Raw genomic sequence first — 18,363 nt, 5'->3', positions numbered from 1 at the left:
TTTGGCCTCCCACACTAGAGACTTGTGTTCAAGTCTCACCCCGTGTATTTGACCAGATATATTTATATATCTATATTTATTTAATAAAATTCGGGAGAGCGGGGCCTTGGGATTTTGGGAGGTCTGTGATTCAAAAACTTATTTTTTTTGCACATTTGACTTTTGGTTTTGAAAAACGTTTATGATAATTATTCTCTAATTAATTGTCTTTAATTTTGACAGTCTTTTCTGCCCGTTTTCTTACTGTTACGGAAAGTTAATTGAGGGGAGTTACTCAAAATTTATTTTCATTAAATTTGATTGATTCTCTTGAGCTATATTAGACTAGTTTTGCAGAGGATGTAAAAACAGAGTTTTACATCTATTTTTGAGTTCTGAGCAAGTGTAGAAAGAGTATTGTGATTCGATTTGTCATAGTGCAGATAAATCGAACAAGAGAGTATGAGCTGTTTTATCCCATAGATTTTTCGAAAATTTTAACTGCTAGCACAATCAAAGAGGCAGAGTCTCTAAATACCTTAAAGATAGCTACTTAGTCCGCAACTCAGCTGTTTGAGATTTATTTTGTGAATTTTTTATATTGTTTCCAACAGTTTATAGTTGAGTCCAATGTACAACTACGGAGCTTGAAAAGTATTATCTCAAACATTTTTTGCTTAGCTACAAATGCATGCCATGAGTGCATCAGTCCAATGTACAGTTATTTGGCCACAAACTCCCATACTTCAAATGGTACGCATTCAAGAATTGCAGCGATACGTGAAAGCAGCGATGAGTAGAAAGAAGAAACTTTAAATACAAGGATATTTGTAGTTGGTCTATTTATGTTGTGCATTCGTGTAGATGAATGAAATCTAAAATGTGTTCTATTTAGACCCTCAATTACTGTATCCAGTGGATAAAACATCGGTCAAGTGGAATTCTATTTTATTGATTTTTATTCTCATTCCTTTCATTCATTAATATCCTCCAAAACTAATCTCCAGTCTCCACCAACCTTTTCCTTTTCTCCAATGGTAGACGTAAACATAATTAATCGCATTTTCCTCCTCTTATTACGTCATAATAATTAATTAATTACATCGTAATTTCGTGTCAATAAACAAACAAATCCCTTATCGCTGCTACTGCGCAACAATTGTTATGCCACGCTAGAGTTTGAAATTATAATTTTTTAAACAATGCTTGGATATTGGTAATTGCACCGATATCGATCTTTGGAGTGATACTTGTTGCCAAATGGTACTTGGACGGACCCATGAAATATATTAAGGCCAGGACAAAGTTTGGTGGAGCAAAAAGAAAAAAAAAAAATTAGACTTGTGGACTAGCAAGACCACCCGAGTTTTAGCCTCCTTTTAACCCAGGGATAGGTCCGTCCCTGCTTTGTCATGTCCCAAAATCTACTGTTTCTGTCAATCAGATATTATCAATGCTGATGGCAAATGGAACTTTCTATCGATTACTACTTTCTTTGACGTTGTTTCTGTTAGTCGGCTAAAAGTTAATGAGCCTAATTTCACTGGATCAGACTCACTCAATGAAATGGATAGGTACAAAAAAAGAACGGTATTGTTTCTGCTGAGTCGGGTTATAATTATTTAGCTAACAGAACATTCAATCCTCAAAAAGTTGCATGGTCATAAATTTGGATACTACAGGTGATATCTAGAGTTAATCAGTTAAATATTTCTTCTGAAATTCTTTAGTAGGATGTTGCCGGTAAGACAAATAACTTAACGCTTTAATGTGTCTTGTCTTCATTGTCAAAATAATTTGCTTGAAAATGTTGATCATTTATTTGCTCAATGTATCTTTACTGAGGCATTTTGGAGAGGTTTGTCTCTATCTTCCTTTTTCTATCAAGCCAGTAATATATCTTTTGTTAACTGATGTTTAGTTTGGCTGCAGGATGAATCGCATAGAGATACTATTGTTTATGTTATGTGGTTTATTTGGAAATATGAGGTTTAAGTAGTTTTCGAAAATGTTAAACCAATTCCTCTTAGTCTTATATCTACTGTAACTAGTAAAATGAGATGAAGATTAACCTACATCAAAATTGCTGTTTGAATCACTCGAGTTGGTAGAGTGATTCCAGTTTTAGGATTTTTGGAGTTGCTTTTTTCTCTCTTTCTACGCTCATTCAATCGTTATACTAATTTTGATATTAACATCAGGGACGGATCCAGGATTTTTTCTAGAGTAGGACTGGATTGTAACAGTCGATGATGCGGCCGAAGGCCGCGACAAATATTTTTGGAGTACACATCATATAATTAGTGGCCAAATAGCGATCCACCCGTACAATACTAAATAGGTAGGGAAATAAAATTTAAAACGAACAAATAACAGAAAAACAAAGTGATTACCAAAAAAAAAAAATAGGAATAAAAAGATAGTGAGTGGAAGAAAATTATTTACTTTAAACATGACTTAAATTAGCTGAAAGTCACATACAATTAGCTAAATACAACTAATATGTGGGCTAAATATAAAATTTAACCTAAATTTCTATACAAAAATTTGTTTACCCAAAAATTAGGGACGGGCTATAGCCTCCTTTAGCCCCTTGCTAGGCCCGCCCCCGATTAACATTATATATTAGATTGAAAATTCAATCGTTAGCACTAACAAAATAATGGCTGTTTAGGCATTATGAAAATATAGGGTTAAAGGGTTTTCAAGTATACTATATCAAGTAAGTTTGGTCTCCCGCTGCTATATCAACAAGTATCTAGAAGTCCCTCTAGAATTTAGGCAGCCCCTAAATGAGCCTTTATCAGTAAGTTTCTCGATTGTCAGGCTTATTAAGGACATGTATTTTGGTCTCCCGCTGCTATATCAACAAGTATCTAGATGTCCAATTGTGTGCACACTCATTTAAAAAATACGTACGAGACAAACCAGTTATCTTCCTAATAAACCAATTTGGTTGGATTATGATTTGGACAAATTAATAAAGTGTCCTGCTTCAAACCATATAATTAATAAACCGGCCAAACTTTTAAATTCTTTTAGAAACTGGCCTTTCTGTTAGAGTTGACACCTGGGCCCACCAGATCGGTCAGCTGCGTTGAATAAGTCAAACTCGGTAGGAGAATTTACGACTGTGCCCTTGCCCATTTAAAGACCCGTGTGGTCTCTCACCACAATTTCTCTTTCTCCCTCGTTCTCTTTCTCCCTCGTTCTCTTCTCCCTCGTTCTGAAACTAGGGTTAGGTATTGAAGCTGTTTGAAGCTGGTGTTATTGAAGTTGTTTTTGCTGAAGACATAGATGTTAGCAGAAAGACCAGAGTGTATTTGGAAGAAAAGTTATACATATTTAGGGATTCAGAGATAGTGGTGATACAGTGAAGATGAGGTACAAACCGGGATTGAAACAGTCTGAATCAAGGTAAGATTAACGAAACCCGTGACTTAATATATGATGAAAATCATTGTATTGATAGTTAATTAATTTAATTGATCGATTGATTTTTAGGGTTTCTGTTTTTTTTTCCTTTGTAATTAGGGTTTATTTGAAACCAAATTTTTATTGTTTAATTGGGGTTTAATTTTCGTGATTGGGTGTTTGATTTTAAGTAATATTGCTTAATTAGGTTTTCATTGGGTTTTCATAGGTTTATATCTGATTTTGTTTCATTTGTGTTGCAGTCAGTTCAAATTTAGGAATATCAGTGTATATGCGGAGCCAAAGAATGAGACTTTGGTATTTCCTGATTGCCATAGAGATGAAACAGACTTGATGACACTTAAGTATATGGTGTATAAGGGTTTGTCTATGGATGTTAAAGAGAAGTTTAATTTATATTGGTTTAAGGAAGAATGTCTGCCACTGCCATTGTTAAACAATGATGATTTTGATAATTTTTGGGAGGATTCTTTTGTAAATGAGGATGGATGTATATGTTTATGGATGGGGATGAAAGACACAGTGTTTGGGACTCCAAAGACTACACCAAAGAAGAAGACAGTTAGTAAGGGAACCACCCCTAGAAGATCCCCAAGGCTAAATAGTGTGGATAAATCAGTTGAAGGTGCATCAAGAAAGCTGAGTTTCATGGATGTGCCCATATCCAAACATTCTCAGGCTAGTAGCAGTGGTTGCAGTCAGTCAAAAGCTACAAATGAAGTTAAGTTTGTTGAAGATGTGGACAATATTCAGCTGGAAAACACCAAAGAAGATGAATGTCACCCAATTGAGAATCCAGAAGCTCCTCCAGTATATGACAGTGATGAAGACATTGAGTATGGGTCAGATGAAGAAGAACAAGAAGAGAAAGAAGAAGAAGAAGAAGAAGAAGAAGAAGGAGAAAAAGAAGGCAAAGAAAAAGGTATATTTCATTTATAACTGATTTCATTTATTTGCATTTGTAACTTATTATATGGTACTGATGTTGATCTTGAATGTGAAGGTAAGGATGTGGATGAAAGACCTGCTTACATGGATGACTTTGATGATGATTTTGGTCAGTACATGAAGGGTGAGCATGATGTAGATCTTTTCCCTGAAGAAGAAGTTTTTATTCCAGTAGATCCTAGCAAAATGGAGGTAAAAACTAGATTTGAAAATAAGGAAGCATTTAAGAAACATCTCTAGGGGTTATTGTGTTTAAGAAGACAATATTTTTTTCTTTTGTAGACTTGAATTAATGCTGAATCAAAAGTGGATGGTTGTTTATTAGTACATTTGCAGGTTACATTTTCAGATTGTTGAGTTCCTTACATATAGCATTAAGTTGTAAACTTGAATGCATAATTCTGTTTTTTGCAGCAATGAAGACTTCATCTGAGACCCATTTAAAACCGTCACAATCTGTACAAGTGAGGTATGCTATGTTCTTGTTGTGTTCATTCTTGCAAAATTTCATCTCCATTTTTGATTTGCAGTGATCTTTGTTGCAGGTTTGATTTTGCAGTGGGCAGTTTTTGAAGCAATGACCAGATTCTCCGCAAGCGTAACAACCATTCTCTACTGGTAATTTCACCATCTTGCATTTGACAGGATCGATGGCATCGTCAAACCATTCAAAGTACTGACAGGTTGGAATTGAACACTTCAAAAACATTTTTTCGTTTGTTTCTTTTGCTTTTGAACACAATAGTTGCCTTATACCATTACATGGTATATATTTGCACCTGGAATAAATCCAAGGACATACCTTTGGATCATGAATTCCCTGTGCACAGATAGAACATGAAATTAGGGGTTGTTTTAATCTTAATCTTACCTTGCTGCTGCTACTGCTGCCTGGAGAGTTTACTTCATTTTGGCTCATGTCTTATTTATTTTTATTTTTTTGATCTGTTGAGTATGACAAATACTATGGTTTTTCTCTGCAGGGCCTAATTTATATGAATGAAGCTGAATCTGACCGTTACAAATCCAACCGTTACAAATCCGACCGTTGCAATGAGTCACCGAGTTGACTCGATACTGGTTTGGTTACGAACTCAGACGAGGGTTAAGTCGTCTTTTACCTAGCAGGTTAACTGCCACGTAGCCAGTTAACTATCTAAATTCGTTTTTTGAAAAAAACGGGATGGAAAATGTCAATATCGGCCAGTTTATATAAAGATTCAAAAAAACGGCCAGTTTCTTAAATATGGTTCAAAAAGGTGGTTACTTTATTAAAAAGCCCTTATGATTTTTATTCTGAAAAACAGAAGAATTTATATAAAATATAATTGTATCCTTAAATAAAATGTTATCCAAAAAAGAAAAAGAAAAACTCAACTACTTATTTAGTATAAAAAAGAATGTTAATCGGCGGATAACAACATTTGTCCACATGTAATGGAAATCACGTTGGCAGGGATATAAGCCGAAACATTTTTAATTAAGGCTTTACTGTTGGTAAAGCAGTTATATTTCTTTTGTTTAGGAGAGTACTTAATTTAGGGGGTTCCTTTATATACCATTTAGAAATGTTAACGTTACCCCCATCAGTTAGTTATATTAGTTATAATTCAGGTAATATGAAAATCATAATTGTTTTGGACTTTTTTTAATGAGGATACCCCTCTCCCTGTATACCACATAAAGGAACCGTATAAAGGAAATCTCTACTAAATTTTTTTTCCTGGGAAGAACATTAGAAAACCCTAGCTAGATAGCTCAATCTTTGAATCATTAGAATCCCATCCAGTATTTTTTAGAGATTGGACCGTATCAACATAACCCAAACGAGTTAAATGAAGTCATTCTCAAGTTGTTGCTGCCTTCTTGTAGCTAACCCATGAGTTGTAGCGTTGCGGGGTTGCTTGCGACTTGGATAACTGGCAGAGTTGCAGTTCTACTTGTGCTTAGCTATTCTGAATATCTTTTCCTTCATGTTTTGATTGATGCACGTCCTCTCTTATTTCATCCTACTTTTAGTTTACACTAGCGCTATTCGGGGATTGTCGCTCTTATTTATATTTTTTTGGTACTAATGCTCTATTATTATTTGTCTTTATGAGGTTTAAACACATCAGTTTGATATTTTAGTACTCTTAGTTAATTTGTAGTTCTTAAGACTGAGACAGTGGAGACCCATTATTGTATTATCAATATATGGTTTGCACAAACAGTACCAAGACACAAACAACTTGAGCAGAAGGAAATTTCTGGTTTCCTTGTTCTTTAGCAATAAGTCTGCTTCTTGGATTGCTTCTCTCTTAGGAAATTTTCCAAACAGCAGGCTAATGCTTTTCGATTGTTGAAGCCCATATTCTTCTTTTATAACAAAAAAATTACCTGCAATATAGGTCAATTTAAACTCTAATTCACCTCTTAATCTTTCACCATTCAACTCATAAACCAACAGAAAATCTTAAAATATCTCTTCGATCTTGTCTTGAATTTCACAGGTGATCATAAAAACGTTTTTTCTGATGATGGGTTATGTATAATTAAACATTTAGAATTTGAGGGGTTTTAGTGAGTAGAATTGGTGTGGTTGATGACGACTCATCCATCAATAACTCCAAGAACCCTAGCAGGCAGTTGGGAACATAGAGAATAGAAAGTTTATTGTGTTTCTGTTTCTCAGACAGAAAATTCGGTTATTCATCGGGGTACAAAAAAACAAATGTTTTTGATGGGTAGGAAGAGTAGTACAAAGGGTACACAGATAAAGGGGTATCGTTAGTATTTCTGGGGTATATAAAGGAACACCCTTTTAGAAATGCCCCTAAAAATGAGGTTAAATACAAAGATAATTTACATGATTTTCAAAGATGTTGGAGTAACTACAATGATAATATAATAATACAGGAACTGATTAGAAGATGACAATCAATTGTTTCCTGGTTTTAGCATGTCTAGCTATCTTCTATCCTGGTTTCTTTACTATGTGTATGCAGTTTGGAAAATCACTAATGGCGTTTACCGGCCTATACGTTTGTTGAAGTGACTTTTGTCTGTGAATGTGCTATGAGGGTGCCTTGGAAGATGACAATCAATCGGTTTAACTCACTGAGTCGTGTAACTTCAAAATTCCGCCTTTGGAAGTTTTCAGAAAAAATCAAATTCTGTAATTATTGACGTATTCAACAAATCTGTTTCCGTATTTTTTTTTTCTGGGATGGTTAGCTGACAACTGTGGATTACTCTGTATCTCTGAAGATAGTCAAAGAATATTTTACCGTAATACAAGCCAAAACATTAATCTCAAAATATTTGTTAACTATATTGCCTACCAAAATTATACTGCCAATCAAATTCTGTACCCTCTTAATTTTCCAACTAAGAGCAAAAGCAGTAACCCTAAAAACCTCAGAACAAAGGTAATGGAGACAGTCTGTTCAAGCCAAGCAATTGTTCTCAAAACAAAGGAAATGAAGGCAGTTGATTCAAGTCAAGTAAATGATCTAGTTAGCAAGTTCAAGTCAAGCGGATCTGGATCTTGGAGATACAAATGACGTTGTATTCATTCAATCTGATAAATCTCAAGAGGGAGAAGAGGAATGAAAATAGGAAGCTAGTGCTATTGAAAAGGTTATTAGTGAAAGGAAAATGAGTTATGACATGGTGGAGAAATTCATCAAGTTCACATGGCCTTTCATGTCTCCTGAAGATATTAAAATAGTAGAAGTTGAGCCTAACACAATTGGGATCTCTTGAACAAAGTTATTGACAAAAGGCCTCGGAGTATCAACAGGAAGCTGCTGGTAGTTCATGATTACATTCCTGATATGATCTACACTGAAAAACATTGGGGTTTTCAACTATACTAGATTCAATTACCATACTTACTTCCAGAGCACATGAATGTAGCAGCAGTCACAAAAATTGGAAGTATTATGGGGGTAGTTGTTAAAAAATTTCCAGAAAATGGAATCCCAACAGGTGAAGTACCAGTGTTGGTCTGTATCAATATAGATTTAATTAGTCCACAATTAATTAATAATATAATTTCAGGTGAATTTCCTTTGTTGTGGTTAAAAGCTGAATCAAGCTCTCTTCCTAGAGCTTCTGGCCCCGTCAGAGAGTATTTCGACCGATAACAATTTTTCGTTTTTTTCCACCACCAATTTATGGTATTTTCAACCCCTTTTCTTTTTTTTACCGTCTCCCTTTTGTTACTAACCCCTATTTTATTTGTACAATAACATTTCCACGAAACAAAAAGAAAAACTCTAGGTTTATTTTCATTCAACCACCAGTTGCATGCTAAACAAAATCAAAAGCTCGTAATGAAGTTCAGGGTTTGAAAAACAACATGAATATTTAGAGTTTTTGCAAGGGGATCCGAAACAGCTGGTATGTGTAAATAAATTTAGGATCTTCAATTCTGAACACTAACTCCTATAGTGGCTTAATGTGTCTTATTTTATTTTCCAGGTACGATTATGGTTTTAATGATTTTTTTATTCTCCGAATATCTGTGTTTGCCATGATATTTTTTGAGTAATCCTTACAGGTACTCAAAGATTGGAGTATTCATCACTGAGCGTGTTGGTGATCGGATAGATTAAACTTAAAACAAGTTTAATTTTTGAATGTCTTGATTTTTGATTTTTTCCTGGCTATGTTTTGATTTGCGGATATGGATTTATCGGTTCGAAACAGGTATGGACGTGCATGAGTTTCAAACAAATAAGAATAACAGCTTTTGAATGATTCTTTTATTTAGTTTATATAATAAACAACCAATCAAAATCTGAATTTGAACTGCATAACCTTTTTCTACTTTGCACTGAATTAAATTGAAAAATCTCTATATTTCTGAACCTTTTTCTTGATGGTTCGACCATTGGATTCATATTTGTCTAAATGGGTTGATGGGTAGTCTAAAAATTGTGTCTGTGGTCGAGAATTCTGCTACAAATGATTGTGAGGGTTCTCATGCTTATGATCTATGGCTTCAAATTCAATTCACCGTAATCGAGAGCACCCAAAGAGGTTAAAATATGACCCACATCACTTTTGAGCTTGATTTGTTGATAATGATGTTTTAAGTACTCCCTCCGTTCCTTTTTAATAGGTTGGTTTCCTAAAATAAATGTTTCAAAAAATAAGATGGTTTCCTAATTGGGAAAGTCAAATGTTACTTTAGTTTTCTGGGACCACTTTTCTCTTTACTTCTTTTGATGACAAGTGTCATGTGGACCATTTCACTATAATTCTTTTGCTGACAAGTGTCATGGAGACCATTTCACTTCACTTCTTTTATTGAAAAGTGTCATGAGGACCACTTTCAATGATTAATTCTCTTAATTTCCTTAATTTTGTGTAAAACCAAAACCAGCTTATTAAAAAGGAACGAAGAGAATACATTACACCTAGCGGGTTTACAAATTTGAAACTTTTGAACCTCACTGCGTCACTATCACCCCATATGTGGTCCAGTCTCATAGAGTCTGGACTGGACTTTCATGTTGTTAGAGAGGCTGTAGAGATGGGCTTGGTGCAAGTGATTCATATTTGGCCGGGGTGAGCAAAAACATTCTTTTTCTTTTGTGAAAATTGACGTTTAGTCCCAAAATTACCGGGCTTGGGACGCTTCAGTCTACTCATCTCAGGCCTAGTCCAAAAAAAAACCGCGACATTTTAGTCCAAATATGGACGAGTTAGTCCAAAATCAGAAACGGTTCCGGTTTTTTGTACTTCCAATATCCCCTAACTACCTTTGAGCGATTCCTTATATATAATCAGGATTTGGAATTGATTTTTTTGGATCTCAAACATGAATTCAAGACAGGGAGCCGGTCAGAGAAGAATTTTGGAGGCGATTTAACAGCAGTTTCAGAAAGAATTTGTTCTAACTAATCGTTTCTTCAACATAATTCAACTTCAGGTTACTATTGAAGTGTTTTGAAATTGATTTTTTTATCTCAGATTTGAATTCACGACAGATTCAGAGATAGATCGATCCAGATATAATTTTCAGAGTGATTTAACAGATTCGTAGAGGTTAGGTTGGATTTAATTGTTTCTGCAGCAGAATTCAAGTTCATGTTAGTTTTTTTTTCTTCATCGTTGAATTTTCTTTCTGATATATAGTTTTTTTGATTTTATGAGTTGTCGATATGAAATTCAATATGTTGTTTGTATGTTCTTGATTTGATTTTTTTTTTATATATTTTAGCTTTTGATTTTCGTTAAATGATTTTGATTACTGTTTTTTGATTTTGGTGTTACGATGCATGATATGAAATCGAACTGATATTAGATTGTAGGCTTCTGGTTTATTCAACTATGTGTTCTAGTAAGATTCTGAAGCTTATATCTTCGATTAATCGATGGAGTATTTTTGATTTAGGTTTACGGTTATTTGATTTTTGGCTTCGATTAAATGTGTATGTTCCTTACACTGTTTAAGTTTTAGGTTATTCAAATATGAAATTTTGATTTTAAGCTTCAAATATGTATTATTATTTCTTTTGTAATATGTAGGGGTATCAAATATGTCTGAGAAGTTTATTCATGTTGTTTTGTATCATGATGAGCATTTTGGTACTTTTCGTGTTAATACTTCGAGCACAGTAGATGAAATGAAGCATTTTGCATGTAAGCAGTGGAGGACTTTGTCTCCCGGGATTATAAATTTGATCTATATGGATACTAATCAAGTAGTTATTGTACAAGGTGATATACAACTGCAAAGTTTAATTGGTTTTGATATTCTTATGAACAATGAAGATATCTATTTGATTGTCGATGTGATTCTGGGGAATACTTCTCGTTCTAATTCTGGGTGTAGCACTAGATATGGTTCTAGTACTGCAAATTCTTGTGTAAGTGAAATTCCTAAGCTTCTAAGGGTGGTCGATCATGATGCGGACAAGGACAAGCCTCTGATTATCGATGAATGGGTTTATATTTTTGACAAGATTGGTAGAGAATTTATGGGTAGTGTTAAAACTGCTAGGCTTGATGTTGATAAGTACAAGATGGCTTCTGGTCACAAGATTGTTATATTAAAAACGACAAGACTCGTTTTACTGCAAAGTGCGAAGAAGATGATTATGGTTGGAGGATTTACTTTGGGCCTGTGAATGGTGACATTTCTCGGTTTGTGCTGAAAGATTTTAATGTTATTCACAGGTTAGTTGTGTTCATATTAGTCTACATTACTGATTATTGTTTTTGTGATCCACGTTATTTATTTCTAGGCTTTAATATGTAGACTTGTTTTAGGGTTTACTTTGTGGTGCACATTACTTGTTGTAGGCTTTTTAGGTGGCACATTGTGGTGTAAATTACATATTCTTGCTTGGTATGTGCTTTCTTTTTGCATATGTGTTGTTGGTTTTGAGATATTATTAGGTGTACATTGTGGTGCACATTAATTATTCCAGATTTTTTTAATTTTTTAAAAGAAACACAAGTTTATTGATCATCATCAACAACAAGGAGTTTACAACCATTGGATGGAAGCCTGGCAACAAGCTGTGCTCCAATCCCTTTATTGAGAACCACACATATCCTATGAAAAAGAAAATCTCCAATAGAAACGTTCTCATCATGACTAGCCATATAGTTTCACAACCTTTTCAGGAACTCCTTAGTATCACTCCCTAGTCCACCTAAAGTCGTGAAGGCAAGAACACCGAACCCCAGCTTCTGACTCGTGCATTTCTCCAAATAATTGTCCCTCTTTTTCAAAGAAACACAAGTTTTTTTTTGTTTTTTTTTAGTTGTGGTGTTGGTTTGAGGTTGAACAGTCTTGCGTCGACAACCAAGTTAGTTAAGCATTTGATCGCTGATATACAGGGTGATCCCACTTTAAAACCCAGAAAAATCATGTCACTTTTTAAGAAGACTTATGGGTCTAATATTAAGTATCACCATGCCCGTAGAGGGAAAGAGGCCGTATTTGAAGAACAATTTGGTGATGACGCGAAGTCATATAGCGATTTAACTTGGTATGTCAAAGCCATTGAGCAAACTAATCCTGATAGCTTTGTGAAATTTGAAGTTGATCAAGCAACCAGAAAATTTCAGTGGATTTTCATTTGTTTCGGTGCTTGCAAGCATAGCTATAGATATATCAGGCCATGATTTACTTGGACGCTACTTTCCTTACTGGTAGATTCATGGGTAGTTTGATGGATGCAATATGTATCAATGGAAATGATGGTTTTTACCCATTTGCCTTTGCTCTTGTGTCTGCTGAAAACAAAGATAATTGGTTTTGGGTTCTGGATAATCTTAAACAAGTGGTCGATCGTCGTCCGATTGTTTTCCTTAGTGATCGTCACGAAGGACTTTTACAGGGCATTCCAAAATCATTTCCTGATTCATATCACAGCTATTGCTTTTACCACCTCAAGTGCAATCTTCCTATTGGATCAGGTGATGCGAATTTCAAGGTTGTTATTGATTTGTTTTACAAAGCTGGTTACTCTTACACATCAGCTAACTTTGAAGAAGCTTTGCGGGGCATGCATGCAATTGGATGTGGACATGTTTCTAATTATCTCAGGACTATTCAAAAGGAGAAATGGGAAAATGAATTTTACCCTGTATGCAAATATGTTGCTCACTCTTCAACTCTTTCCGAGTCATACAATAACTGGATCTTGAGTTCAAAAAGTTGTCTGCTTTTGCTCTTCTCGATGCGATACCGTGAGTTTTATGTTTAGTGTTTCATTCATTTATTTTTTACTGTCGTACACGTGGATTTGCTTGATGTTACATACTTGTACACATGTTATATATGTGATTCTGATATAAAGAAATTGGTGTACACATGGATTTCCTTAATGTGTACATTGTTGTACACATGTTTTATTTGTTTTTCTTCTATATCATGTTTTGATTTTATGTTTTGTGTTTTTATTATCTTAGTTTGAAAGTTATGAAGAAGAATTCTGAGAGAAGGGTAGAAGGTCTTGAAAATTTCAACACTAGGCTCACTCCCGTATACAAGTCTATACTAAAGGAAAACATCGACATTGGTCATACTTGGACTATTTTTGAATCCATGGAAAGATTATATGAAGTCAAGTCTCCCCGATCTCATTCTGTAGATCTGTCGGAGAGAACTTGTACGTGTCACAGGTGGCAAGTAAATGGTTTTCCTTGTGCACATGCTTGTCTTGCCATTCAAGCTACGAGGGAGGACATTTGTTCATTTGTTGAGCCATACTTCACCACTGACTGGTACAACAATACATACCAGGAGATTATCTTGCCAATCCCCAATTATGACAATCCGCACCCTTATGATCCTAGTGATATGCTTAGTGTTCCTTCATGTTACTCCACCTGGTATACAAAGAGCATGGCGTTTCAAGAATACTGGGAGAAGCAAAAGAGGCCTATGATGTGCACAAAGTGCTTCATCCTTGGTCACCACAACAGAGCTACCTTCCCATGATTTCATGTTTTTTTTTATGTTTGATTTGTTCAAAAGATTCTATGTGTTTGGTTTTTACTTTTGGTAATGTCTTTTCAATTTTCTTTGGCTTGGATAATTAGTGACAGGACATGTGTACCATTATGTACACCTTCCTGTGAACTTCAGTTTTTCTTACCTGTCTTTTTACATGTGTACCACTATGTACACCTTGGTGTACAATGGATGCTACTAGTCTATTTTGTTTAGTAATATTCTATGTTCAGATATGTATAATTAGTAATTACTTTTGCTATGTTCAATTTTTATGTTTTCAGTTCTGCGTGCTATAAAAATTTTAGTAATATTTTTATGTTTTCAATTTTTATACTTTTGATAAATTATAAGAATCTGTAAGTACATGTGTACCATTATGTACACCTTTTAAACATTTTCTACTATGTCAGAAACTATGCACAATCAAGTACACCTTAATATTTCAAAACCTGTAATATAAACTTCAATGGTAGTGATAAGTCATAAACTTGTAACATCAATAACATCAATACTGAAACTAATAAAAATATTAATTCAAGGTTTTTATAGTAGTGATAATTCATAAACAAAGTGATAAAAACTGAAGTTGGAAAAGTTGTCTGAAAGATAGAAAATGTTTATAAGCAATTCAGAAAGTGATCTTGTATAATGAAGCTTAAATACTCCTCTTCCTCTTCAATGGTTTCATCTCTTTACTCGGGCACCACTCTTTGTGATGTTCATCAGTTGATATATCCCACACATTTTCATACACTCCGACTTTTTTCCGCATCTTGGCCACCAATTTTGCTCTCATTCCCTCACAAATGTCTTCGTCCGTCTGCTGATCTTTTTCGATACTCTTTCTCTTTTTCACACTTCGTTTCATAAAGTAGCAAGTGTTAGGAGGAAGTCTGCATTGATTCCTTGAGCAGGGCATTGCATGATGTTTATTTCGTGTGGTTATATAGGTGCATCACCCTTTAACGTTCTCTTCTTGTTGAGTTCCAATTGCATCACATTTTCCATTTGTTGCTCATCATCTTTATAGTCCTCATTTGAGTGCAACGAGTTGTACCACTTTCACTCTTCAACTTCAAAATAAAACTTCAAAAGCGACTAGTGAACTCCTACTGCCATTTGTACTGTAGAGTGATTGACGGGGATTACAAGAACTTCCAGATTGTCAGGCATGTCCCATATGAAATCAACCACAAGTTTTTGTTCCACGCTGATGATATTGTTCTTCACATAGTACTGCAATCAATTGTTGGAAAATAGAATGAATTAGGCACACCTAAATCAGACCAGAAAACTAACAAGCATGTACACTACTACGTATCAAACAGATGTATTGTAGCGCCCCCAAAGCTAGCAGCTGATTAATTCAAGAGATTAATGAATAAAGAGGCACTAAGAATCTAAAACATTTACTTAAACATTCAATTAAGAAATTTGCTGCAAAACTTAACCCAAAAACTAGGCACGCTCTGAAATATATATATACAAGAACTTCTCTCAAGTGATACGTATACAATAATCATTTGATTTACATATAGAATATACAACATAATAAACATATCCGAAGTTAACCAACTAACGAAAACAACTCTTGAAGCTTTCGCTGCGCAACTCTGATCTGTCTCTGAAACTGAAAATGGGAATGGGTGAGCACGTCATCCCTAAAAGGGGTGCCCAGTAGGAATATAACATTTAACTTTCAAGAAATCATGGCAAGACATGGAAAACAGTAAGTGTTTTCCCAAACATTAAAAAGTGACCAAGTCACTGTCATAAACAAACATGTATATAGACAAACTCCTTCTTCAAACAATGTATAATATGGTTGTGCAATTCCGAACTCGCAAATCCAAACCTAATCGTATATATGGATGTCGACAATTCCGAACTCGCAAACTACCGACCAATATATCATAAAAGCTCTAGGTATAATGTGAAGGAGCGTATCCTATACCACAGGTGGAAATTCTTATTTCCCATAAAAATTCATATTGACATTCAAACATTACAAGTCCTTTCCGAACCATGGAAAGATTACAAAGAATCAACAGAACACTCATAATACAAAATGAACAGTGCATGGAATGTATAAATATACGATGCATGAGTTTATAAACACAAATCTTTGTAAAAGAAACAACAGTGGTTTCAAAAGAGTTAAATGTAAATTCCCACCTCTTTTGATGACAAGCCACGCCTACCTCGAGATCCACGATCCACTGGTTCATCCTTTGAATCAGTCAGTGTTAATAACTAACTGTTAGTCACACAACAACTCTAAGAATCTAGCCAAAATGGCTCACACAATAATAATACATATCTATCTAATGGTTCTAATCTCATTTACGGTTCTACACCTTTTAGTTATCTAACTTTAGCATATCAAAGAGTTACTAATTCAATTAGGTTGGTTCTATAGTCTATTGGCTAAGTCTTAAGAATATCTACATCTTTGTAGAAGGAACCAAGGACTAATTCAGACCACAAGTGGTCCAATTCAAGTTCATAAGAAAAACTGGCTATAAGCCCAAGTTGACTAAACAAGCCCATTAATCCAAGGCCTTGTCTGACTGGCCAACTAACGGTCCACGTTTGGTCAGAAGAAGTCAATGTCTAAGTCCAGGTCAAAGGTCAAATCAACGGGTCAAGGTCAGGTCAATTGGTCAATGACTCAGGTCTAGTGACTCGGTGAGTCAAGATGATTCGACTCAGGTTAACAAGGCTAATTCAACTCAGTCAGATTAACTGAGTCAGCAAAGGTTAAATCAGTCATACATATCTGACTGGGTTGACAAAACAACACAAGATCTAAGCCATTACAGCTTCACTTCTTACAACATAGCCTTCTTCTTATCATTTGAACTTCAATCAAATTCAAATTACAGTTCTCATTACAACAAAGAAACATATACATTTCAATTAAACTTCATGATTTAACTTCAACTACAAACTTAGCTTTACCTGCAAATGCAGTTGCAAGCTTCCACTGAGGAGACTCAAGTCAACATAAACTAATTCAGATTCCTCTTCTTATCTACACTTCAACAATCAATACTATCAAACTCAGTTACTATAATTTCATAACTCAATTACAACTGATAATTCGGTTTACCTGCAATTGCAGCTTTATGCAACACCTTCTCTACTAATTCTCATGATCTGCAATACATACACCACCAATATATCTCCAATACTAAGTCCAACTTATACCTCTCGAGCCACTAGTCTTTCCCAAAATGAAACTTCTCAATTCTGTTTATCAATTAATATCTACAATCACTCATCAATTCTAACTCTCTTAACATCTCCAAGATCATGCACTTGCCAAACCATAATCACCTGCAACTTCAGTCACATTCATTCCACAGAACCATCCCTGCATCTTCATATCTAAACAAAATCTTCCTGGCATTCAACCTAAGTTCAGATTCATCTCAAACCCAACTGCAAAACAAACTCAAACCTAATATGCAACTTTCATTTTAACCACACTTCACTCCCAACTGTTATCCAATCCACTCATACTTGCATCACCAGATTATTCAGTCTCAACTTAACAAAATAATAATCATATTACTTTGTCATTCCATATCATTGACCTGTAAGTCAAACCAACCACAAACTTATATCTCCATCACAATACCGTGATAACTATCTCAACTTTGCGTTAATTAAGAATCACACAACTTCAATATAGGAAATCAAATAACTTAACTAGAATCACTGAGAAGAACAATTACCTCAAAGCTTCTCTGAACTTGAATCAATCTTCGAATAAACACCACCAATTCTCAATTAAACCCTATTTTCTGTTTTAGGGAAGAACATAACCCTAACTCTTCAATTCTTCACAAGCAACTCCATATCATCCAATTAACCTTGTCCCGTTCCACAATCAACTAAACCCACTTCTAATCATCTATCCATAGTATTAGATTCACTTTCTAAATCTTCTCAGAGTTCTTCTCAAGAAACCCTAGGTCATCGATTCATCACCGAATCAATCTTCAAAACTTCAATTAAACCACAACCCATCTCTAATCTTCTCCTTAATTACTCAATTTCACCATCTACACTCACAGAACTTATTAAGAAAACCTAATTCTTAATTCACTTCCTTCTTCGAGTCTGAATCATCAACATACACCATCACCATCACCACCAACTACTGCATAATCTTATACACCTCCTATCGATCACAAAACTTTCGTTTAATCTCTCGAATTCGACAGAGAAAGAAGAACAGGAGAAGAACGGAAAAGAGAAAGAGAAAAAGAAGAAAGAAAAAGATAATAAGAAGAGGATGAAGAAGAATCAGAATGTATCTTCTCGGTGGGTGAAGATAAGGTCAAAGAAATTTATAAAGGCACCCATCACTTGGATATGGGCAGCCAAGCGGTCCAGTGCATACAATTCTTTTACCCTTCTCACTAATATGATAATATCTTCTTCGTCCAATGTCCGAATGACACGTTCGAGTAGTCTATTTCACATAACTTTACAAGGCCTATTCGAAAATACTACTTTCGTATATA

At 34.8% G+C, this 18,363-nt stretch overlaps 2 protein-coding genes and 2 long non-coding RNA genes across 4 annotated transcripts; 3 read left to right on the top strand and 1 right to left on the bottom strand.

Moving 5' to 3' along the window:
* The first annotated feature begins 3,041 nt into the window (after nt 1-3,041).
* On the top strand, nt 3,042-4,097 carry LOC113296529. Its single transcript, XM_026544834.1, has 3 exons — nt 3,042-3,396; nt 3,657-4,039; nt 4,093-4,097. Exons 1-3 carry the CDS (start codon nt 3,359-3,361, stop codon nt 4,095-4,097), a joined length of 426 nt encoding a protein of 141 aa, XP_026400619.1. The 5' UTR covers nt 3,042-3,358.
* A 526-nt stretch (nt 4,098-4,623) lies between these two features.
* Nucleotides 4,624-5,537, top strand: LOC113293757. The gene is made up of 3 exons (XR_003332533.1): nt 4,624-4,831; nt 4,908-5,045; nt 5,346-5,537. It is a non-coding gene; the product is annotated as an uncharacterized LOC113293757 (long non-coding RNA).
* Nucleotides 5,538-13,291: 7,754 nt separating this feature from the next.
* On the top strand, nt 13,292-13,813 carry LOC113296528. Its single transcript, XM_026544833.1, has one exon. The coding sequence runs from the start codon at nt 13,292-13,294 to the stop codon at nt 13,811-13,813; it is 522 nt and encodes a 173-aa protein (XP_026400618.1).
* A 2,843-nt stretch (nt 13,814-16,656) lies between these two features.
* Nucleotides 16,657-18,122, bottom strand: LOC113300339. Its single transcript, XR_003335723.1, has 2 exons — nt 17,569-18,122; nt 16,657-17,427 (listed from the first exon to the last, which is right to left on the bottom strand). It is a non-coding gene; the product is annotated as an uncharacterized LOC113300339 (long non-coding RNA).
* Nucleotides 18,123-18,363: the final 241 nt, after the last annotated feature.

This window comes from Papaver somniferum, chromosome 7, assembly GCF_003573695.1.
Source record: "Papaver somniferum cultivar HN1 chromosome 7, ASM357369v1, whole genome shotgun sequence".
Taxonomy (NCBI): domain Eukaryota; kingdom Viridiplantae; phylum Streptophyta; class Magnoliopsida; order Ranunculales; family Papaveraceae; genus Papaver; species Papaver somniferum.
The sequence above is the reverse complement of the archived record's forward strand: the minus strand, read 5'-3'. Positions and strand labels throughout refer to the sequence as shown.